Source organism: Convolutriloba macropyga, chromosome 4 (assembly GCF_964194025.1).
Source record: "Convolutriloba macropyga chromosome 4, txConMacr16.3, whole genome shotgun sequence".
Classification (NCBI taxonomy): domain Eukaryota; kingdom Metazoa; phylum Xenacoelomorpha; order Acoela; family Convolutidae; genus Convolutriloba; species Convolutriloba macropyga.
In genome coordinates, this window is record NC_134471.1 from 53,038,278 (window position 1) to 53,063,164 (window position 24,887).

Consider the following 24,887-nt stretch of genomic DNA (forward strand, 5'->3'; position numbering starts at 1 on the left):
ATGCAATTTTAGTCAACGTATCTATGCCATTGGACTTCTAAAGTTCAGTATAATCTCAAAAAGAAAATCAAAATTTCATTAAAAATTACGAAAGCTCATAGATCAAGCCAGAAAAGATGAGCGATTCCTTGAAAACAAATTTTTTTTGTTCATGGGGCATCATCTGCCTGTAAACGAGGTTTGTTATTAACGGAACTTGATTTGAAAAGTGACTATTCTGTGAGCGACTTAAAAAAACTAATGTATTAAAAGTTTTCTAAAAAACACAGCCCTTAAATTGATTAAATTTTTTTTGTAAACTTCGCTGAGAGACCAGAACTGGTCTTTTTATCACCTTTCGTCTTTTTGGCAACACCAAATTGCTTCATTTTGAAAAATTAAAGTTTTTAAAAAAGGAGCTCTCAAATAGAATTCAAACTTTTGATAGTAATTTTCCGAATGAGACCAGAACTAGACGACTTTTTATCGCCTTTTTGGCAACACCAAATTGCTTCATTTTGAAAAATTAAAGTTTTTAAAAAAGGAGCTCTCAAATAGAATTCAAACTTTTGATAGTAATTTTCCGAATGAGACCAGAACTAGACTTTTTATCGCCTTTCGTCTATTAGGAACACAAAATTGATTTTTTTGTGGCTTGAAATGTAATTTTGAATTTTTATTTTTATAGAAAAAACAATTTGAAGAAAAATTACCCGAAAAGTGAACAAAACCATTCCAAATATCCCGTGTTCACACAAAACTTCAATCCTCGATAACTCCTCGAAAAAACGAAATTCAAAAAATCTTTTTAGTTTCGAATTCTACGTTGGACGTGATACCACTCACATTTCTTTACTATGAATATATCGATCGGCCAAAAGGAATATATCGATAGTAAAAGAAGCTGCTGAGCGTGATAGATCACATTACCAGGATAATGTGGCGTGCACAAGCGGAAAAAATGGGGATAATTAGGCTCCCGAAAGACCTAAATAAATATCCAAGCAATAAGTATGTATCGACCATAGGAAAAAGCAAAATTGCTGAACGAATTTTTCCAATCGGTGTATTCACCGATGGAATACTTCGAAATAGATGACAAGTAAACCAGAAACAAACGGTGATAAGTTCTTGAGTTAAATAAAAAATACAGTTGAAGTTGCACAACAACAATTCTGTCTTGTTTAAAACGTTACAGGAAAAAAATTTTTGGTGGATTTGGTTTCTCATAAAAGAATATATCATCCTCAAACTGAATAATTTTGAACTTTCCTCGTACTTAAAGTTATTGATGTAGACGAAAAATGTATTTCAGTAAATATTGTTCCAAACTTCTCATGCATAAAACAAAAAAAGGTATGAACCATCCAATGGACGATATAATGAGCCCCCATTATGAAATACACAGCAGCATAATTGAATTTACCACAGAAACGCATTTTATTTCAAACTTTTAGCTATATGCTAGGCTCTAGGAGTCGCGTCAAAAATGTGAATCATTCAAATTGAAGTCAATTGTTTCTCTGTTTCAGAATTTAATGTGAATTGCTTTCATATCAGTGTTGCTTTGGATGATTTCGTACTAAAGCACCTAAACAATCAACAGAGTATGTTTGCATTTTTAACTGCTGAAGTCCCTGTATATAGTCTTGGCAGTTTCGAAATATGCAATCAAATTACTTCTGAATTCAGCGTCTCTTCGAGAAATCGCGATTATGCACCACCGAAGCGCAGATCGAATGACACACTTACTAGGAAGCCTCAAAAGGTACGACTACTTCACTCAGTTAGTTCACCATTATCAATTTGTTTTAGGGACTTGCTATAAGAAAAAAGCACAAACGGAAAAGATCTGAAAAATTTAATTCAACCTTGCTTCTTTAATATTTTTTAATTGCTCTCAAACGAAGTTTGTATCATTTATATCAGTCCTGTTATGTTAGTCTATTTTATGCATTTTCGCTCGACCGATTGATCGTCTGACCCATTTGACTTTTCGCCCTCAAAAACGGGATAAAGGTGTAGCGCGTGGAGGGCATTAAGTTCTCGGATCTTTTCCGTTTGTGCCCCAGCACGTTATGCTCCCCCCAGTTACAGAGCACGTGCCATTACATAGTAAATCATTGTGGAAAAATATGGCACGTGCGTCGGGGGGCGCAAATAATATGCACCCACTAAGCTGGGGGGGGGCACAAACAGAAAAGGTCTAAGTTCTCTTAGAGACCTATGCTTTACTATTATCTAAGAATACGATTCACCAAACTGTTTTTAGGAGACAATTACATGTTGTGAACGGCTGTTTTAAATCTTTAAAGGTTGACCTTCCCGCCCTTGCCCTCCAGTCATCCCAACCCCCCCCCCCCCCCCCGCTAACACCCCCATAATCCTAATGCTAGCATCCCTAAGCCCTAGCTGGCTACTACTAAGCCAGCCCCTCGCCGGTCGTTTGAGAGCAATTCCCCCGACTTTAGTTGGTTGTTTTTCTGTTTGTGGCTTTGAAACAGGCACGCATAACTTTTCTTAACTAAAAAAGTTTGGTAATGATACTAACGCCAGTGTTGACGATCTGCCTAACAAACTAGTTTCATAACTGAGCTTATACGAACGGTCCATCAACATGATCAAAATTTTTCTATTGTCATGGGATAAGTGATGATGACTACTTCAAGATCCACAAGATTGTTGAACATTGAATCCATCATTCCATGTTTCAATCCCTGTTTTCGATGCTCATGCTTTGTTTGTTGCAATTGCCCCATTTGTACGAGCTTTGTAAATGTTGAATAGTAGAAATGAATTTTTTGATTTTTTTATATTGGCCCTTAATCGGGAATTAAGTCTTTCTCTCTCTCTCTCTCTCTCTCTCTCTCTCTCTCTCTCTCTCTCTCTCTCTCTCTCTCTCTCTCTCTCTCTCTCTCTCTCTCTCTCTCTCTCTATAAATGCGCTGACATTTTACAAGAATTGTGCTGAAAATGCGCCTTTTATTTGTAAGAAATCAGCTGAAAAGCAGCTATCTCAGATTGACCATCTGAGCATCCCCCCACAAACTGAAAAGAATCCCCTTTCGTATACAAATAGAGCGTGTTTATGCCCACTAAGCTGGAGGGGGGAGGGGTACTGATGTTGCTTTGCGCTACCAATCTGTAATTTTGTTATTTTGGCTTGTCGTTCATGTAGTCATATTATTTTTAAGTTACCTTCAAATGAGTGCATCCACAGTTTAGCAAGTATCCTTGCAAAGCTATCTTTCAGACAAAAGCATTTGCCATTGTTGGATCAGTCCTAGGACAAGTTCAATGGGCGTTGATACGTCTCAAAGCCTCTCCGACACTGGAAACTATTGACTCGAAACCAATTATTACCTAGGAACTTTTTCGATCTTAAACTTCAATGTACCAAGTTTTCTTGATTTAACTCAACGCATAAAATTGCAAACAGCTCTGTTACATGATCATGATGTATAACTGAATCTTGAGAAATTCCAAATCAGGCACCCTTTGTACCGTCACATTTTATATAGAAAACACAGATCCTCGAACAATGGTAGGAGTAAAAACGGTGGCGTCCTAATTGCTGTAAAGTCAGGGATAAGACACGAACTTATCAATCTAAATTTTAATTGTTCTAATTACTTAGTTATCTGTTTAACCGGGTTTAGGACGTCAATTCTGTTATGTTGCGTTTATATTGCCCCACAAAATAATCTTTATCATTGGTCTTTTGAACTCAAAGTAGGTACGTCGTTTGATGGAAGTCAGTGACGGCATGGAAAGCTATGTAGTTGTAGTTACAGGTGATATTAACCTAAGTAGTGCAGATTCGACAACCATGTGTTCTAGTAATTAGTTTGAATCTCAATTCCTCGACACACTCCGTGAGTTAAACTTTTCAAACAGTGTGCCAAGCGATCTTGATGTTATGCTATGTAATGACATGCTATGTTTTCAAAAAAGCGAACTGCGAAGAGTCCAATCCGTCCATCATGGACGAGCCGTTTAATCCCTTTTGTTATAGTAATGTAGATATTCTGATTGATCAATGGTTAAACGAAAAAAAAATTCCACGTGTAACCTACCACCGATCAAAGTGGCAACCATGGACCACCCCAGAGACCTCTAATCTTATCAAACGATAAAAAAAATAAAAAGCAAATCAACGTGGCGAGGTCTTGACAAGCTAATCAAGCTAAAGAAGATGGAAAACAGCTTGAAAATGGCCATCGACTCTGCATCGCAAATTCGTTCAATGATTTTGTTGTTGTTTTCAATGCCAAGTCTGGGATACTGGTCAAATTTGACGCATCAGTATTAAATAAGATTGAATGCCCTCAATCAAAAATATTTCTCATTCTTGAAAATTTAGATAGTACAGAATCTACTGGACTAGATGACATTGGAAACTTACTCCTTACACAACTGATCAAGACAATTTCAAAATCAATCGCTTTTATATCTAAGACTATTGTTAACAAAAGTCAATATCCTACCCTGTGGAAAATAAGCCAAATTAGCCCTTTTTTAAGCAAGGTGACAAATCTGGCGTGACATGTTGCCGGCCAATAATCCTACTAAACTGCACTTCCAAGGTTCTCGAGAATCTTATTTTTGACTAAATTTTGAGCACGTAAGAAGCCAATTAAATCATTCAATATGGGTGCTTGATATATGGGGCCACCAATCAATTTTTTGCTTTCTTTGACTCCATTTACCAAGATTACTACAATATTTTAGTTTACGAACTAAGCGTTCTGTATCTAGATTTGGAAAAGGCCTTTGATACTGTTTCGCATGAATTACTGATTGCCGAATTGAAAGGGTTTGGAATTGGTGGCTCATTACTAAATCTCCTAGACTTCTATCTAACCAGTAGATGGCAATATGTTAGAGTAAGACAGCATCTTTCAGACACTAGGGAAGTAGCTATTGTGTCTACCAAGGGTCTATCCTGGGGCCGCTCACTTTATTTTTTAAGTTTTATTAAAGTTTTTATTGATGATCTGCCTGAAACCCTAAACAATGTAGTGTATTTTGTTTTTGCTGACATGAAATTAATTACCCTCAGTGAAAGCACACTTGATCAATCAAGCTCAAAAATATCAACTTTTTTCTCGCAAGACAAATTGAACCTAATTGTGGAGAAGACACAGCTCTTAAATGTCAAAGGCTCGATGTCGACCATTATAAATAATGTAACTCTAACTGAAACTGATGCGAAGCCTGACTTAGGACTTCTTGTTAACAAAAAGCTTACATGGAACGAAAATTGTCAACTTCCTAAACGCAAAGCGCTGGGTGCATTGTTCCAGTTGAAGCGAAGTGTCAAAAGAATGTCATTAGAAAACCAAACTAAAAATGCGTATAATGGCTACGTACCAATAGCAACCTTTTGCTCAAAAAGGTTGCTATTGGGGTTCAAAAATCTACAAAGAGCGAATAGTCTAACTCCTGTTTCTGCCACTAATTTTGTATATTGAAATGCATGACCTCATGCTGTTCCTTGCGATAACTAGTAGTCAATACATGTAGTGCAAACATCTTCAAAACACAACAAATTCCAACCAGACAAGGCGGTGTACCTAAGTTGCACACGTGTAAACTTTTGGAAAGCCTGGTTAATTGCTTCATAAACTGAAACGTTGTGTACAAGCTGTTCACATATAAGGAAGCTTTTTCTGCGTGCTCCTGGAAAATTTCTGTCTCTGCGTTGAGCGCCAGTAGTTATTGTGTATAGTCCTTCTGGTGTTCTTTTCTTTTTCTAGCAATTAGTTGTCAATTTTTTTCGTTTTTCTGGAATCACAATCCGCTGTGTACTTGAGTAACTAAAACTGAGAAAAGTCAAGGATTTTATCTGGCTTGTCAATATGTCTTTGCAAAGAGAATATATTCCCTTTATCAAAGAGTACTGACAGAGAGAGAGAGAGAGAGAGAGAGAGACTTAGTTTTCCACAAGGAGGATAAGCATAATAAAGCAAAAGTTATGACAAACTTACACAATCTGTACTCGTTGTATAAATGCAACATATGTAAAGAGAGCACCAGTTATTTAAACTATTCAGCAGAAACATCTTTATTCGCTTTTTTGTCCAGCTAAATTATCCTTAATTATGTTCAGTCCGTAAATGTAGTTGTTTGTTCTAACTGCTTGGACAAAGAAGGACTCAGGAAAGTGTTTCAGATGTTTCTATGAAGAAATCAGGTTTCGGAACCGTTTTCTGTTATTTTAGTAGGAGCAACCAGCATATATTTTAGTAGGAGCAACCAGTTTTTGATTCCCAAATATAAAAGAGGACAGTAGTATGAACTGAAATCAAGATAGGATAAAATTGAACTGAAGATAGGATAAAAAAGATGAGGAAACTGTTTCGGAGAGAGATGATGAAGCTTTGAGAAAATTGTCAAATTCAACGGCCGAAGGGTGCCTGGTTCTATGAATAGTTCAATAAATAAGGTTGTGAGGAAGCGAAAAAGTCAATTCACTCAGTTCAAATTCACAGGAACCCGAGTCAAGTTTCTTTCGGAATTGTTCAAAAGTTTGAAAGCGTCAGAAGACGCCATAGTTGCCTGGCCAGCCAACAAAGATACTTTATCAAGGTCTGTAGATTCATGAAATACTTTTGTCGAGAATTGAAGTTTCAAGAATTCTGTTTATTTTTCCTCAAGTTGGTTGGCTTTGTTCACACCAGTTGTCTTCGTCGATCATTTTTTATTAGGTCTTAGAAATACACTGGCTTTTCATTCGTTGCCTGTACCAACTAATACCAACTTCGTATAGTTTTCTCTCAGCTCTTGCCTTTTGCTCAGCTTCAGCCTGTTGCTTTTTTGACGCTTTGTTTCTAAGAGTGGGCATAAAATGTTTTGAACTAGATTTTTTTAAGCTAGATTTTTAAGCTATGTGTTAGTTGTAGTTTTTTTCTTTCGCTGCACGTTTTGTCAACCTTTGTTAATTTCTTGTGCGCCATGGCTAAAAGTTTAGTTGTGATTGGGTTCAAATTTATATCAGACGTTTTTTGGGGCTTAATTATGCTCAATTTGTTGGTTATTGCTAAAGTCTTTTTGTGAGAGATTTCACGTTAAGCTCTGAACAATCTACTGAAGCTGCTTTCGAGTACCAGAAAATGTGTGCAATGAAAGGACAACGTTTTAGTGAAATGTCAGCGTTAGAAAGATAACAAACTGAACCTTTTGGTCACACATCCTTCTCAATTGATTTTGATACAAAAAGTACCTACCTTAATTTATCTACTATATGTAAGATCGTCTATCACGTCCGGCGACTGAGTACTTGTATGTTTAGGTATTGAAGCAGAGTTCCTGTATTGTGTCACCTAAGCCTGTTAGAGAATTTCCAAACCTGTACTTGGGCAGCATCAACCCAGAGTTTGGTCGGATGCCGGATGGTCGCCCTGTTTGCCCCGTGTGTCACGCCACCTTTAGTATTCTTAAGGACGCAAAAAGGCACTTCCAGTCTAAACATTCAGGAGTTACTTTCAAGTGTGAGATGTGCGGATGTGAATTGAATCGCAAAGATGTTTTCAAGAATCATTTGATGAGAAAACATTCGATGTCTCCTCTAAATGCAAAGGTGCTTGCAGATAACATTGCGTAGCTTTTCACCTCGAATTGGAAAATTGATTAACTTGATTGATGCTAGTTAAATTTCGTTACGTGGCAAAAGGTACATTTGGCCTGGAAATATTACTCGGAACTGTCACTGTTGTTTAATCAAAGAAAGTCTATTTTCATAATTGCATAAAGGGTCCTCGAATATCATGTGGATTAAGAAGACAAATGCAAACTTAGCTTTCATAGATGAGATGATTTGAGAAATTTATTTTGTAATTCGTTTTTCAAGTAATTAACAAACAAATTCGAAAAATGAATTTTAGGCTAAATATGGTTTTTGTCACTGTTGTCCACAAAAGCCTCCGAGTGTATATCTTGCGCAAAATGTACGTTTTGCCATGAAATGTTGCTGAATGTCATTAGAAAACCAAACTAAAAATGCGTATAATGGTTACGTACCAATAGCAACCTTTTGCTCAAAAAGGTTGCTATTGGGGTTCAAAAATCTACAAAGAGCGAATAGTCTAACTCCTGTTTCTGCCACTAATTTTGTATATTGAAATGCATGACCTCATGCTGTTCCTTGCGATAACTAGTAGTCAATACATGTAGTGCAAACATCTTCAAAACACAACAAATTCCAACCAGACAAGGCGGTGTACCTAAGTTGCACACGTGTAAACTTTTGGAAAGCCTGGTTAATTGCTTCATAAACTGAAACGTTGTGTACAAGCTGTTCACATATAAGGAAACTTTTTCTGCGTGCTCCTGGAAAATTTCTGTCTCTATCTGCGTTGAGCGCCAGTAGTTATTGTGTATAGTCCTTCTGGTGTTCTTTTCTTTTTCTAGCAATTAGTTGTCAATTTTTTTCGTTTTTCTGGAATCACAATCCGCTGTGTACTTGAGTAACTAAAACTGAGAAAAGTCAAGGATTTTATCTGGCTTGTCAATATGTCTTTGCAAAGAGAATATATTCCCTTTATCAAAGAGTACTGACAGAGAGAGAGAGAGAGAGAGAGAGAGAGAGAGAGAGAGAGAGAGAGAGACTTAGTTTTCCACAAGGAGGATAAGCATAATAAAGCAAAAGTTATGACAAACTTACACAATCTGTTCTCGTTGTATAAATGCAACATATGTAAAGAGAGCACCAGTTGTTTAAACTATTCAGCAGAAACATCTTTATTCGCTTTTTTGTCCAGCTAAATTATCCTTAATTATGTTCAGTCCGTAAATGTAGTTGTTTGTTCTAACTGCTTGGACAAAGAAGGACTCAGGAAAGTGTTTCAGATGTTTCTATGAAGAAATCAGGTTTCGGAACCGTTTTCTGTTATTTTAGTAGGAGCAACCAGCATATATTTTAGTAGGAGCAACCAGTTTTTGATTCCCAAATATAAAAGAGGACAGTAGTATGAACTGAAATCAAGATAGGATAAAATTGAACTGAAGATAGGATAAAAAAGATGAGGAAACTGTTTCGGAGAGAGATGATGAAGCTTTGAGAAAATTGTCAAATTCAACGGCCGAAGGGTGCCTGGTTCTATGAATAGTTCAATAAATAAGGTTGTGAGGAAGCGAAAAAGTCAATTCACTCAGTTCAAATTCACAGGAACCCGAGTCAAGTTTCTTTCGGAATTGTTCAAAAGTTTGAAAGCGTCAGAAGACGCCATAGTTGCCTGGCCAGCCAACAAAGATACTTTATCAAGGTCTGTAGATTCATGAAATACTTTTGTCGAGAATTGAAGTTTCAAGAATTCTGTTTATTTTTCCTCAAGTTGGTTGGCTTTGTTCACACCAGTTGTCTTCGTCGATCATTTTTTATTAGGTCTTAGAAATACACTGGCTTTTCATTCGTTGCCTGTACCAACTAATACCAACTTCGTATAGTTTTCTCTCAGCTCTTGCCTTTTGCTCAGCTTCAGCCTGTTGCTTTTTTGACGCTTTGTTTCTAAGAGTGGGCATAAAATGTTTTGAACTAGATTTTTTTAAGCTAGATTTTTAAGCTATGTGCTAGTTGTAATTTTTTTCTTTCGCTGCACGTTTTGTCAACCTTTGTTAATTTCTTGTGCGCCATGGCTAAAAGTTTAGTTGTGATTGGGTTCAAATTTATATCAGACGTTTTTTGGGGCTTAATTATGCTCAATTTGTTGGTTATTGCTAAAGTCTTTTTGTGAGAGATTTCACGTTAAGCTCTGAACAATCTACTGAAGCTGCTTTCGAGTACCAGAAAATGTGTGCAATGAAAGGACAACGTTTTAGTGAAATGTCAGCGTTAGAAAGATAACAAACTGAACCTTTTGGTCACACATCCTTCTCAATTGATTTTGATACAAAAAGTACCTACCTTAATTTATCTACTATATGTAAGATCGTCTATCACGTCCGGCGACTGAGTACTTGTATGTTTAGGTATTGAAGCAGAGTTCCTGTATTGTGTCACCTAAGCCTGTTAGAGAATTTCCAAACCTGTACTTGGGCAGCATCAACCCAGAGTTTGGTCGGATGCCGGATGGTCGCCCTGTTTGCCCCGTGTGTCACGCCACCTTTAGTATTCTTAAGGACGCAAAAAGGCACTTCCAGTCTAAACATTCAGGAGTTACTTTCAAGTGTGAGATGTGCGGATGTGAATTGAATCGCAAAGATGTTTTCAAGAATCATTTGATGAGAAAACATTCGATGTCTCCTCTAAATGCAAAGGTGCTTGCAGATAACATTGCGTAACTTTTCACCTCGAATTGGAAAATTGATTAACTTGATTGATGCTAGTTAAATTTCGTTACGTGGCAAAAGGTACATTTGGCCTGGAAATATTACTCGGAACTGTCACTGTTGTTTAATCAAAGAAAGTCTATTTTCATAATTGCATAAAGGGTCCTCGAATATCATGTGGATTAAGAAGACAAATGCAAACTTAGCTTTCATAGATGAGATGATTTGAGAAATTTATTTTGTAATTCGTTTTTCAAGTAATTAACAAACAAATTCGAAAAATGAATTTTAGGCTAAATATGGTTTTTGTCACTGTTGTCCACAAAAGCCTCCGAGTGTATATCTTGCGCAAAATGTACGTTTTGCCATGAAATGTTGCTGAATTTAGTTTTTGTTTTGATGATTTTTGAATTTGATATTAGCTTATTTTTCGAAATACTTGATGTCTTTAGTCTGTAAATAATGATTAGTTGATTTGAACCTGAAATTGTAGTTTGAAACTTGTTGCTATTTGATCAATGTGTGAATTGATTTTTTCAAGGTAGTTTATTGAAAACTTGAAGTGTTGGTCTATTGGTGAAGCAATTAACCGACAAGCTATGATTGTGCAACGATAGCCGTGAACCGAGGGTTGTGCTGTGCGAGGAGGCTTAATTTAGATAATCATTTTGTTTCAATACCGCATTCCGAAAAGATATTGAGCCTAATGTCTATTTTTCATACCAAGAAAAGCGTTTTAAGCTTATTTAAATATTTTTATTGACATATAGCCAAGTGGCTCAAGAAGCATAGCCGCTGCTATTGTTCACTATACTACTGACGCCTGTTTTTAAATTGCATGCTGGGTCGAAAGCATACTAGGGGTTCAAATCAAAACGGGTCTAAATTGTTGAGTAATGGATTTTAAGCACTTCAGAAGTCATGGACTCCATTGAATTCTCATTACAGTTTGAAAGCCGGACGGTTTCGTCTATCATTAATCTACAGAATGTGATTTTGTATCTGTCTGCCAACCAAAGTGAAAACAGTCTGGGTTCTCTGCTAGTGACGTCAAAATCGAGAGACAATACTCTGTTTAAAAAGCCATTGTTGCCAGCAATATCGCCAGTCAAAAGAAAGTCCCCGACGTTTACAGCAATGCCTAAAAAGGTAAGACACAAGGTCACTGGCTCAGGAAAGGTTAGAACGAGAACAAAACATTTGTTTGAAGACAATGTTTCGTGTTCCAGCGCGCCGTTACCTGCTTTGTTTCTCTTTGGTAGTGAATAACCACCAGGTCTGATGACTTCTGTAAGGGACGATAAACTTAGTTGAGCAACGCTTTTAATGGAGAGGAGACGCTGGTCTTACTGACTTCAAGAAAGTTTAACGAAAATTACGAAACGCAGTACTTGGGGAGCAGCATTTTTTAACTTAAAAAGATGGACTTTTTAAAGCAAAATTACGTTAATGTAAACAAGGAGGCTCGTTAATGTGCGTTCGCACATGATGTTCCGACCCGCGCTCATCTACAATTTTGACTTAACTGTCTTTTGACTTACATTTTTGACAAAGAGATAATCAAAAATAGATGTTTGAGTTTTAAAAAAATCGTTACACAACCAAACTAATAATTGAATTAAAATAATGCCATGCCTCATAACAACGAGATATGCCATTAAAAATCTATGAAAAACAACAACGAAGAAGAAGCTAACAAAATTGCCACGGCAAAAACTCAATATCTTAATTTAAAAGCACCTAGTAACAACGTGAAATTGCAATCAGACGAAACCCTAACTACACAAATTTACATTTTTCCTAACTACACATCAGATGGGATTTTTCCTTAACGAGACTAGGTAACAAATCGACAAAAAGGAGAAATAATCAGGCGTAATTCAGAAATCAACATTCTCTAATCCAGATAATTTCAAAAGTCTTAGGAATAATTAACTTATAACGAAATAATTCTCGATAAATTTACTAAAAATTATCAATGAAACCAATAGGACCTGTCGCTGGTTAAACTAAGCCATAAAAGAGGACTAAAGATGCAGAAAAAGTCAAAAATTTATCAACAAATTACAAACATCGCGAAAACACAAATTAGTGAAGCCATTAAAATTATTAGCTATTATCTGATTTTTATGTATTTTTATTTCATTTTCTATAAATACATATGCAGCTGAAATTATACTGAATGAAGAAATAAGTTCAATTGGCCATTTTTGAAAAATCATTTGGGATCTGTTATTACGCTATTGTGCTGAAGGACGAGAAAAAGAAACAAAATACACCTCTCACATAAGTTTTTATGAAAACGCATATTATCCAACTAACAAAACATCAGTTACGTCATAATATCAGTAAACATTCTAATTTTTAGAATACACGGAATTGTATGGGACCTCACAATGGTGAGAATAAGTTATAGGTTAGAAGAAGAACAACAGAAACTGAAAAAGTGAAAATTCATTAAAAATCTTAAAAATGTTTATCATAATCTTAAGGACTACTCGCAATAAACTGACAGCTTAGGGTAACACCATTAATTCAATCCTCAATTACAAGCTTATGGGACCGGTCAGCTTTTTACGGCTACCTAAAGAATAAGAAAACAAGCAAAAATAGCAAATTAAAAAAAATTGAGCGAGAAAAGCGTCGATGCCAATAAAAAGTGAACTTTTCAGTAAAAACGTTTCTACTTTGATTAATTTTTTAAGAGCAATGGGATTCTTCTTTTTAACAATTTGACTCCAATAATTCAACAAACATGAACAAATACATTAAAACCACGATGTTTTTGAGAAAACCCGTAGTATCAACGCCATTAAATTTAACAGCTTTCAACCGAAGCTAATAAATACTCTAAGTTATGCTCTGATGAGTAAACACTGATTAGGAAAGTGAGAGAGGAAAGTGTCGAAGACATTTAAACCATAAGTTTTTCTCTAAAAACCTTGTATGATCTATTAAACGCCATCTCTGAGCCAATGCAACTATCAATATTAGGATAATGTGTTAAGATTCCAAACGGAACCAAAAATTGAAAAAAATCCAAAAATTGAAAAAAAATTATGAAAACTCGTGCATCGAAGTAATAAAACCAATAGTTAGAAGATAAAACCTCTAACAAGATTAAATTTGCTTGAAGTAGTAAAGAAGGGGTCCAGTCATTACGGAGACTGACTTACAGTACACGAAAAAAAATGAAAATAAATTAAAGATCGGTTAGTTTTCAAAAAATGTATATTCAAAACATTATTTGAAGCCATTGAATGCAATAGCTTTCCACGGAAGTCAATGAATACGCTCAGACGGAGCGTATGTTTCTATTGGAGGACGAGAATATTTGTCATGCATAGGTAATCAATAAGACAGCACAATAAGTCTGATGACTATGGAAAAAACAACAAATACAGGCAAAAACCGAAAATTCAGTAGACAAGTGCAAGAAGAAGGTGTTGAAGCCATTTAAACCAAAAGTGTCTTTCTAAAAACCTAATCCATGATCCACTGAACGTTTTCTTTAAGCCAATGGGAGTTATCAATCTCAGGATAATGTGATAAGATATCAAGAGGAACCAATAATAAGAAAATATCCTATTTTTTTTTTAATTTTTGAAATCTTGTGGCATTGAAGTCATATATAGTTAGAAATAGTTAGAAGATAGAACCGCTTACCAGAATAATTTTGATTGCAGTAGAAAGAAAGGGGGTGCTTGCATTACTGAGAATGACTTGCAATTCACGAAAACAAGTTTATGATCGGTTTATGTTGAAAAAATCTCGAAAAATCATTTTTGAAGCCTTAACAGCCATTGGCTGTCCACTGAAAGCTCTAGATAGGTTCAGTTAATGCTCATTGCGAAACTTATTGCATTTTTTTAGTCATTGGGCTTCATTTGTTCATTGCGCTTCATTTGACTTAAATCATATTTGTCACTAACGGAGCCTAGATATGTAAATTGACTCGTCTCTAGGTGACCCAAGAAAGCAAAGAAAATGAAAACTTATTTAAAAAACTCTCAAAATAGGAAACGAATTGTTTGATAGTAAACTTCCCTGTGAGACCAAAACTAGTTTTTTTATTGCCTCTCGTCTATTAGGAACTCAAAATTGATTCATTTTGTGGCGTGAAATGTAATTTTGAATTAGTATTTTAATAAAAAATATCTTAATTGGATGAAAAATTACACTAAAAGTGAACAAAATCATGCCAAATATCCCGTGTTCACACAAAATTTCGGTCCTCTATCTCGAAAAAAAAACCGAATTAAAAAATATTTTTAGTTTCGAATTCTACGCTGGACGAGCTTTTTAATGATACCACTCACATTTCTTTACGATGAATATATCGATCGGCCAAAATTGCCTAAACAAAAAACCCATTTGAGTATATAGTTCCTCCCCCACACGTGGGATCGGAGCAAAACTCATAAAAACGGTGATGTGGCAATTCACCCAATTCTATTTTGCCACATACCATTATAACTAATGCCGTTATACCCAATCCCATTATACCCAGCGCCATTATGCCCAATTAGTCTACCCAATTCACTTTGATCTCGTTAAATAATTTTTATTATAAATTAGCTGCTGCTATTGCAGGGATGTTTCAACATACTTAAGTAGCTAATTTCATCCCATGTTCGGCTGCGGTCGATTCATGTCCTGTGAACTAATGCCGTTATACCCAATCCCATTATACCCAGCGTCATTATGCCCAATTAGTCTACCCAATTCACTTTGATCTCGTTAAATAATTTTTATTATAAATTAGCTGCTGCTATTGCAGGGATGTTTCAACATAATTAAGTAGCTAATTTCATCCCATGTTCGGCTGCGATCGATTCATGTCCTGTGATCTTTCATGCTAAATAGTCGTTCTGGTAAATTTAGCTTTAGCGTATATTAAAATTGGCATTAGGTAAGAAGCCATTGGGTAATTTTTCCTGACATAATTCAAAACACATTAGTGTTAACATAATTTTTTAACAACTAAAAACAACTTTAGATTATTTCCATTTATTTTAATGTGCTTTAATGCAGGATGGGCAATTATAGAATTAGCATTAATCTTATAATTCAGATATCGCAAACTAAGCTTTCACAAGGAAATCCACAAGTATCTACTTGTAACTCAGAATGCCTTGTTGCAGACGGGGTTTCTGAAGATAAAAATATGTTCGAACTGAATTCAAAGAAAATTAGCGTAAGGTTTTATTAGAGCAAATTTTTTTTGTCATTTTCGTTGGAGAAGTAAAGCACTATTAATTGTCATTACCTGCTACTTCTAGGCACTGTCTTTAAGTTGTTGGCGTCTTTTTCACTAAAACATTCTCTTTGCAAGTTAATGGAACAGATCGTGAATAAAAATGAAGTGCCGAAAAGAATGTCTTATTTGTTTTGTCAATTTTTTGTTTATACCAAATCTTAGAGGCAGTGAAAAATTTTGAGGAAAATGTTGTGAAGGAAAAGATTGTGAAGGGAAGGATTGTCAAGGAAAAATTTTCTGAAAGGACTATTTGATAATGAGCCTTGTTCAATTATGCAATATACAATATGAAAAATCATTTGTTCGAAAATGAAAACTGATAGCGCTTGCTCATTTCTTAATTACCTTATTTATTTCGGTAATTTTTTTAAAGTTATTCAAAATTGGGTTGTTTGAATTTTCTATCGGAAAAATTTCCATTATCAGTTAGTTCAAAAGAATGTGAACAATTTTACTGGACTGAGGTTGAACTGCAAGGCTACTATTTTACGCGACTAGCACACTTTAAAACTCACGGGGAGCAGCTTTCTTGAACTTGAAAAGATGGGCTCTTTTAAACAAAATTACTTTAGTGTAAAAAATCTCGATTGAAACGGTTGTGGCAATTCGCCCAATTTCATTTTGCCCAATACCGTTAAAACTAAGGCCGTTATACCCAATGCCATTATACCCATTGCCAGTATACTGCACTCTGATCTTCTCGTATAATATTTTTTATAATTTAGCAGTTGCTTTTACAGTGATGTTTAGAGGAAGTGGAAGTGACTTAAGTGGAAAATTTCATCCCAAGTTCGGCTGCGATTGATTCATATCATGTAGTCGTTCAAGCTAAATAGTCGTTCTGGTAAGTGTAGCTATAGCGTATTTTAAAATTGGCTTTGGGTATAAATGCATTGGATAATTTGTCCTGACACAAATCAAAACTCTTAATTGTCAACATAATTTCTAATTAACTAAAAACAACTTAGATTATTTGCATTTATTTTAATGTGCTTTAATGCAGGATGGGCAATTATTGAATTAGCATTAATTTTTATAAGACTCAGAACGCTTGCTAATTTGTTTATAACCGTATTTTTTTCGGTGATTTTTAATTATTCGGTTAATGCTGGTTTTCGTCTAAAAATTGGGTTGTTTGGATTTCATGTCGCTAAATCTTCCATTATCAATTAGTTTAAAAGAATGTGAAAATTTCACTGGCCTGAGGTTGAACTACAAGGCTACTATTTTACGGGACTAGCATTTTTTAAAAAAACTTTTCCTTTTGTTTCAGCTAGAACAATTCAAAGTGTTCGTAAAAAATTGTCAAATAAGAGCCTTTTCAAGATATGTCGCGCGAATTTGTTGCAGTTTTCGAGTGCAAGCCAAAAGTTAGAATTAACTAACTTCTACTTTACTTCAAGATACTTCATTTTAAGGTATTTCTTCTTACGATTTGTCAACTTAAAATAAGTTATTTTGAGAAGTCAATTCAAGATCCGTCGTTTCTCGTGTACGTCCTCTAAATTCAGATGAAATAGGTCAAAGTTTAATCGAAACAAAATTTCAGCGCCCTTCTCTATTTCACCTACATTTTTTTTCAATTAATGCGTTAATTGCTACAATAATGCGATCACTTGGTTAGCTGAAATTGACAACTGTATTAATGTTGACTGCTGATAATTAAGAATCTCAATGTTCATAGACTTGTACATACCTACCAAATTTTCGTAGCTACTTTTTTCCACTCACGGAGGCTGAAATTGTTATGTTGTCAATTAGTGATTTGTTCTCGCTCTTTTTAAAGCGTCAGCTGCTGTATTGGCTCGTGACGTTTGACCAATTTTGTATCCTTTTTCAATGGTTCAGTTGTCTGCATTGTTTACTCTGAAAAACTTTCGAAAAATCGTAATTAAATTGTATTTGAATATCTTCTGATCACTTGATAAAGAGATGAAAAAGTCTGTATAGTTTACGCTATTTTCTATCAAACTTCTTATGCGTAATCGTTTTCTATTTTTTTGTTCGTTTCAAAGATATGCGACTGTTTTGTCAGATTTGAACGTTATTCAAAGTTTTGCCGTTTTCTAAAATATTTCGTTTTCATCTGTTCAAAATTTCAATGGATGCCCTGTTTTTATTATCCACGGCGACAGTGACAAAATAACAACTGAAAAAAAACCAAGAAATGATCTCTTTTTTAATTGAGAAGGTTTCAAAATTTTGCGTGGTTCAGAAAAAAATTTTGGGTTTTTAAATTTAATATCAACCGCACATTCTTTTTCTTTTTATTTAAGCCTCGGTAAACTAAGTTATTTTTTCGCATTCGTTGCCAAGATTTTAGCAATTAGTCAACCAAAATTTGTAGAATTGTAAGATAAACAAATGAAAGCTTAAATGGCCTTGCATATTTATCCGGAAAGTTGTATGATGAGCAATCCGGGTGGCTTTGATAGTTGATGTATCATCGTTATGGAATTTTAGGTTGCGAAACCAAACGGAAATATTGCAACTCCGCCTAACGCCCAACTTGGAAGTGTAAAGCCGGAATTCGGCAAAATGCCCGACGGTAGACCTATATGCCCAATTTGTCATGCAACCTTTTCTGACATCGCGAAAGCCAAACGACATTTCGAATCAAAACATTCAGGAATTGTATTCAAGTGTGAAATTTGTTCAGCAGAGATGAACAGAAAAGATGTGTTGAAGGGTCATTTGATGAAGAAACATGCAATGTCACCTGAAACTGCAAGGCTTTTGTCTGAAAATGCTGCTGCTTAGATTTGAAGGCTGAATTCTTTTAATTGTGTCTTGTTTTCTGATAAGTTTGAAGCCAAAACGACTAGTTCTGATTAGATTATTTGTTTGCGATACTTTAAAGTACATATAATTTGTTCGAGCTTGCATCAGTTTTGAATTGTAACTTGAATCGTAAATTACTTTCAGCGTTGATTTCTTCCAATTTTGTTGTTAATAGGTGATCTTTGGTTAAATGTCTGTTTTGCTAATTTGAGACAATCAAGTTTCAATCAAGATCTTTTTTCTGACTTAAGATTTGGCAATTTTGCGGATTTTTTTTGTTTCAACCTGTGCATTTTTAAATCATAATTCTGTTACTAGATGCTATTTGTTTGCGAAAACGCTTTCCGGCTGTTAAGTTGTTCAACCGAATCATATAATTGTATCATGCGATTTGCAATTCATATGGTAAGATATATTTCACTTACCCAAATATAGTGTTTTTGATCAAGTTGCAAGATTGCGGTCTCTTTTTTTCAAAATTGGAGAAACTATGTAAAACTAAAGTAATATGATGAATTAATAGCGCTACTTTTGTGTGAAAGTGGAAACATAAACATCACGAGCGTGAAAACCTTTGAGTCACTCTTATAAAAGCTGGTACAAAATAATATCGGTATAGTAGTCGAATTGTATCAGACAGTATCTTGCCATGAGTGATTGACCAACTACAGCATGAACTGATGTGCTGTTTCATGTCAAGCCGTTGGCTCACGGCCAATTTTTGCGCGTTCTGCTATTTACCGTTAGACTGCTAACTCTGCCGTTTTTAATTTCCCGAAGAAAAATGCAATGATGCTTAATTGCTAGTGAACGAATTTTGAAATAATTATTGTAGTCGTGTGTCTTTTTCATGAAAAATTTTGTCGATTGTTTTCTTTTTCCCAGTGACTTTTATCATGCTTGATTTCCTGATTTTTACGTGATCTAAACTACTCTCATTCCAATTCTGAACAGTTAAACTTAATTGGCTGCAGTTTACTACTAAAAGTTAGATGCAAAACGCGCCTGTTTCATTTTTGAATCTTAATAGTAGAGTAGACTACATAAGCACTAGTTGCCTTGGAATAGTGGCCGAATGAATTATTTTTCGAAAAGGAGACTTAAACCATTTTTATTTGAGAAGGCACAAATATTCTTGCGACAAGAATGGTCGGTTATGATATTTTGTTCGGTTCTGATAGATTATAGCAAGGTCGCTGAGGCATGGCCTTGGCCTGAGAGGCATGGACAAATGTGTTTGTTTTATGCGTGAGCGGGTTAGATAACTGTTGTCCCAGTTATGTTTGATTCAGCAATTAAATCTTACAATTTTCCTACTTTCAACTTTTTCGACTAATTTTTACGTCAGCTAATAATTCGGACACTACTCACCTATGCATCCCCGATAGCATCGAGTTGTAGAATTGAGCCTCCATCAGTTGTTGAAACGCAATTATTTCCCACCGTTATACGGTTTTGTTTAAATAAGCAGTTGAAATGAAAGTAGAACTACTAAGTAGTTCCATATATTCTAGGCACTCGACTGCTAGTGTGTAAACTGTTTAAATGCTCTGAAACGGCGAGTTTCAACCGATTATTATTGTTGCGTGTGTTTCTTTAATCCAAAACTTTGTAGCTTGGTCTTTTTTACTCTTCGACTGTCTTCTAGGTTCTTGCGTGAGTTTTGCGTGAACTTTTCCTCCATTGTTATTTGTGCCCCATCTGATAAATTTATGGAAATTTTGGGATCTATTCTGTTCCCCCTCCTCCCCAGTGTTTTTTTCTGACCCCCAGTTACAAATTATATGTTGTTACATAGCACGTTACTATGTAAGAAAATAGCACGTGCGCCTGGGGGTCATAGAAGATTTGTGCTCACCAAGCGGGGGGGAACAGAATAAATCCAAATTTTGATTACTTAAAAACATCAAATCTTGAATTTAAAAAAAGAACACTGAATTCAATCCATTTTTGCTGTGCAAAAACAAATGAGTTGATTGCGCAAAACAAAATGGCAGTGCAAAGTATCAATAATAATAGCAATGTCATTACTGGAAAAAATTTTATTTATTCAAATTGGAGCCCAAGAAAAGTTAGTTTTCAAACCTTGCAAGTTTCCAAGATAAATGATCCGATAACTGCATGCAAGGGTCTCTTTTAAATTCCTCAAAAATATGATTAAAGATTTGTTTTTTGAATTTTTTTATTTTCGTTTTTTAAGAGACAAGGTAAAGATTTCCAGTCCTGTAAAGCTGTTCTAACAAATGAATTTTCTAGTTTTGAGCTTTTGAATTTATAGCCCCATTACTCGAGTCCAGTTCTTTCGTTTTGGTTGATTTTGCAGGTTTTAAGTTCACGGCCCCTGCTTTCATCAAATTCTGTCAGCTGGTTCGTTTTAATCTTCCAGATGTAATTTATTCGCTTTAATTTCGAAAAATAATGCGTAGGTAGGATTTTATTCTTTAGTTTCAGATCTCTAGATGAATCGAACTTTTTTCTAAAGAAGCTAGCTTTAACTGCCCAAATAATTTGTCTGTCCAGTGTTAGAATAAGATTTTGGTTGATAGATTGAATGATAGTTGCTGAATAATGTATGTGACTCAAAACTAATGCGCTGAGAATGAGTTTTTTCATATTGTCTGAAATTGTTCTTCTTATTGTATAAATAGCCTTAATACCGGCAGCCATTTCTTTAGTATGTGTTTCGTTTCTTCTTGGAAAGTTAATAATCTATCAATATGGACGCCTAAGTATTTGATTGCCTCTTTTTCATCAATGACTACATTGTCAACAACCATATGTGTATTGGTAGTTCGTTTTGTTTTGCTAAAGACTATGAATTCTGTTTCAGAGGCATTGAGAATTAACTCATTTGATTGGAAAAAGGTAATTAATTTTTGTGTTTCCATTTCTAAAATTTTTTTGCCGTCTTCGATTGAGGTATTAGATGTGAGAACGATTGTGTCATTCGCATATTGAATAAGTTCTGTTTCGTTGTCAAGGTATTTATGCATGTCATTTATTTATAAATTGAACAACAGTGGACCAAGGACTGTTCCTTGAGGAACTCCTCTTGTGAGTTCAACTGGATCCGATAGAATGTTTTGTATTTTTACTTTCTGCTCGCGACGAGACAAAAAGTTTTTGATTAATAGCTTAGACGATGTAGTAAAACCTATCATATCTAATTTTCCACTGTGAATTGGTGGTAGTCTATTAATCAAATTTTGAGAATTAAATTTATATAATTGAAGAAGCTTGGGACTAACATGCTTTGATTTTTCACTGTGACTTCTGCTATTTTCTTTCTTTTTATTGACACTTTGTCATCCTGGTGTCCTGTCTTTGAGATGTCAGTGATGCTTTGTTTCTGGTTGATTGTAGGTGTTCTCTATCTCTTGGCAACATCTGAAAAGAACGAAACCAAATTTTGAGCAAATTGGCGTTGAGTTTTGACAGTTTTGTCTTTTTTGCTTTCGGAGGTCCACAAAGGTTTCTCTTTGCTCTCAGACTTGTTGTTAGTAGCAATCGAAGACAACTTATTTGCAATAGCAATTTAGTTTTCCTTAAAATTTATGTTAGAAATGGAGTGTAGCACTTAAACGCAACGGTTTACAGTGCTCCTGTTGATGCTTCACGAGTTCCTGCAAGCAATATTTTGCACGAGCAGTTTGCTAATATGGTTTCTCGTCGATACAGCACAAAATTGACTACTTTCTAAGCCGGAAAAGCTGTTCCTTTTACGTAAACAGCAGCTGCAATTGCGAGATATTCGTTAATTTTGGTTCTGGCGCATATCTGAGTTTTCAGACGTCTCAAAATGGACTCGGCTGTTCAACTTTTAGTCTCCCTGGAGAAATATGTCATCGAAGATATTGCGTACAGTGATTACTCACAGCTCTACATTACCACAGAAGTGCCTTTTGAGTACGTTGGGACACTGACGCTGTCTTCGGTTATCAAGTCACTCGGCAGCGGTTTGGTGACAAAGGGTCGTGCGAAAAGGAAGCTTAATGTGACAACTTTTTTCAACAGCAGTACGAAGAAAGTAAGGCTATTAATTTTTTTAAACTTGTAGTTTTCTAAAAAGCCCAATGTAAAACCCCAGTTTATGTATCTGAATTGAAAACCCCAGTTTATGTTTTTTATATGACCGCTCCCGGGCCGCGGGTCATATAAAAAACCCGATAATCAGAGATGGTCATATATGATTCCTGTTTATCATACAATTTTCCTGTTTGTTGTACAAGGTCATAAATGAGATTGATTTGCTGGTAATCATACGAGGATCATAAACTGAAAATGAATATGGACATCAAATAAAAACAAATAGGCCGTCAGGTTCCAACAATTTTCAGTGAATTCACTCTGATTTTGGGAAAACTTTTTTCTCCTGCTAATCATACTAGATCGTATATGAATGTATGATCACCTTGTAATCAAGCGAAGTTCAGAAAAGAAAATGATAATCCAGATTTAAATTTTTGCTGTGATACATTATCAATTATCAGTACGGCTTTAATTGAAGAAGGTTTGTCGTCATTTAATAGTTTTCGGCACTTTTGATATCCGTTAATGCTAAAGAATCAATTTCTTAGTCAGAGCAACGAATACTTTAGCCGAAGAAAGCAGTTCAAAAAGTAACCGGAGTGAAGCAGCAGTCTGTTCCAGATAGCTCTCCAACTACAGAGTCGCTTGAAGTTACTCAGACATCAGCCGAGGTTGCAAATGTGACTCCTCAATTCGATCGGTTGCTGGATGGAAGATTCCTATGTCCAATATGTCGTCTGGATTTCCAGGCAACTTACAACGATTTGAACAATAATCAATCCATTCTTCTTAAAAATAATTTTCTCGCAGAATAAATCAATTGAAATTAACTTTTTGTTCTCTAGAATGAGTTTATTGGAATGATAAACGCACTGCTATTATTAAAAAAAACATTATATAGAACTCAAAAAGTTGCTTGCAATTGATGCATTTGTTGCTTTTAGCATTTCTTTTGCTCAGCTATTGTGAGTTATTAAGTTATGACAGGTGTTGAGTGAAAGTAATAACAGGAATAGAGTAGCCTAATAAACGAAATTGAGAACATTTGATACCTCTCAATTGTAAAATGCGAGCGCTTTTTATTGTTTTTTCGGACTTGTCCAGAAAGTTTCTCATTTGCATTGAGAAACAGTGGTCTTTTAGCTCATACCTTGTGTATAAGTATTCCTTTTGGTTTTGCTTTTCATCAGCATATAGTACTGAGGCGAAATCGACACTATTTGAGAGTTATCTTTACATAAACGGAGTTTTTCATGTGTGATATCCTCCTAGTTGGATCAAAACAAAAAAACACGAGGAAAAGGGGGACAGCAAAAACCAGTGATTGCTTCGAAAAACAATTGAGGGGTGATATGCTTTGTGAGCTTATTTGATGATTAAAAATTGACAAAATACACGAATCTAAAATGTCAATGTTCAAATCGTACATGAAGAACTCATACCGTGCCAAACGACACTTCGACTCTTTGCACTCTGACAAAGTGTTCACATGTGGCATGTGTGGAATTGAAAAGAAAAGAAAAGACAAACTGAAAGACCACTTCGTGAGCAAGCACTCTATTTCAAAGGATTATGCCAAAATGTTAGCCGAGAAAGCATGAAGTGAAAGACAGTAGTGATCAAACTAAGCGCTCTATAGTGTACAACGTTGTATTTTGTAACTTAGTTTCAAAACTAAATGTTTTTGTTGTGATTGAGCACAATTTGGAAAATTTTGATTATAAACATGCAAGTGTCTTTGATTTATTTGATGTTGCTTCTAGGCGTATTGTAATTATATTTTAATTTCCAAACGCTGTATAAAAAGTACAGTGTATCGGTACCACCAGCGCTTGAGAGAAATTCAAATAGGTTGGAACCTGTCGAGTGATGTTTCTTTTTAAGAACATTGAACAAAATGAAGCATAACATGAAGATCTATTTCACTGACCCCTACCAGAATTGCTTTCAAAGGAATTGGTTTTCTTGTATATAATTATCTTGAAGCGTATCCTACAAAAATTTCAGTTCTGTTTCAGATAGCGTTACTAAATTTTTCGCGTTACAAAAGATTTCTTATTATTTCTTCGTCGATTTACCGATTCGCTAAGAGTTTCTGTTCTTATAACTTCACATAAGTTTTTTAAACTCAAATTTGTTAATTGCATTAATCAAAAAATCGTGTGTTGAGTCTTGTCTACGAGCCTTGGAAACCACTTTAACTGGTTCATTGAGCTGAAGTTCCTGTGCGTTCAAATTTTTTCTGGTCTTTTTGGCCTTCGAAACGCTTTCAAATTTTCGAAGACTTCAAATAATTCTCAAGATATGTTTTTGACTCATTTATTTTTCTAAGTTTAGTTATATCCGCAGTGCCATACACAAAATCTTGCTATTACAGAATTGGTTGAACATAGGTTTTGTACAAGAGTTGAGCGAGTGAAACTTTTTGAATTTGTGAAAAGAATTTGTTATCCGTTCAAACTTCTTTGTCATTTCTTCTATATGTTCTGCAAATGAAAGTTTTTGGTCCAGAGAAACACCCAAATAATTCAACGTTTCTGTATTTTTATTGACAATTTTTGAGTTTTCAT

The 24,887-nt window shown here is 35.1% G+C and overlaps 2 protein-coding genes across 4 annotated transcripts; both read left to right on the top strand.

Annotated features, from left to right (window-relative positions):
- Positions 1-1,515: 1,515 nt before the first annotated feature.
- Positions 1,516-10,285, top strand: LOC142337747 (zinc finger protein 462-like). Of its 2 annotated transcripts, none has more exons than XM_075387231.1 (3): positions 1,516-1,765; positions 7,273-7,560; positions 9,948-10,285. In XM_075387231.1, exons 1-3 carry the CDS (start codon positions 1,589-1,591, stop codon positions 10,257-10,259), a joined length of 777 nt encoding a protein of 258 aa, XP_075243346.1. In that variant the 5' UTR covers positions 1,516-1,588; the 3' UTR covers positions 10,260-10,285. The 2 variants fall into 2 exon arrangements, with proteins under 2 accessions (XP_075243346.1, XP_075243347.1); XM_075387232.1 differs by having other exon boundaries at positions 1,516-1,747.
- A 280-nt stretch (positions 10,286-10,565) lies between these two features.
- LOC142338504 (uncharacterized) lies at positions 10,566-24,131 on the top strand. 2 transcript variants are annotated; one of them, XM_075388287.1, is made up of 5 exons: positions 10,566-11,396; positions 17,971-18,463; positions 21,850-22,315; positions 22,887-23,066; positions 23,751-24,131. In XM_075388287.1, exons 3-5 carry the CDS (start codon positions 22,088-22,090, stop codon positions 23,916-23,918), a joined length of 576 nt encoding a protein of 191 aa, XP_075244402.1. In that variant the 5' UTR covers positions 10,566-11,396; positions 17,971-18,463; positions 21,850-22,087; the 3' UTR covers positions 23,919-24,131. The 2 variants fall into 2 exon arrangements, with proteins under 2 accessions (XP_075244402.1, XP_075244403.1); XM_075388288.1 differs by lacking the exon at positions 10,566-11,396 and having other exon boundaries at positions 18,382-18,405; positions 21,718-22,315.
- The last annotated feature ends 756 nt before the right edge of the window (positions 24,132-24,887 follow it).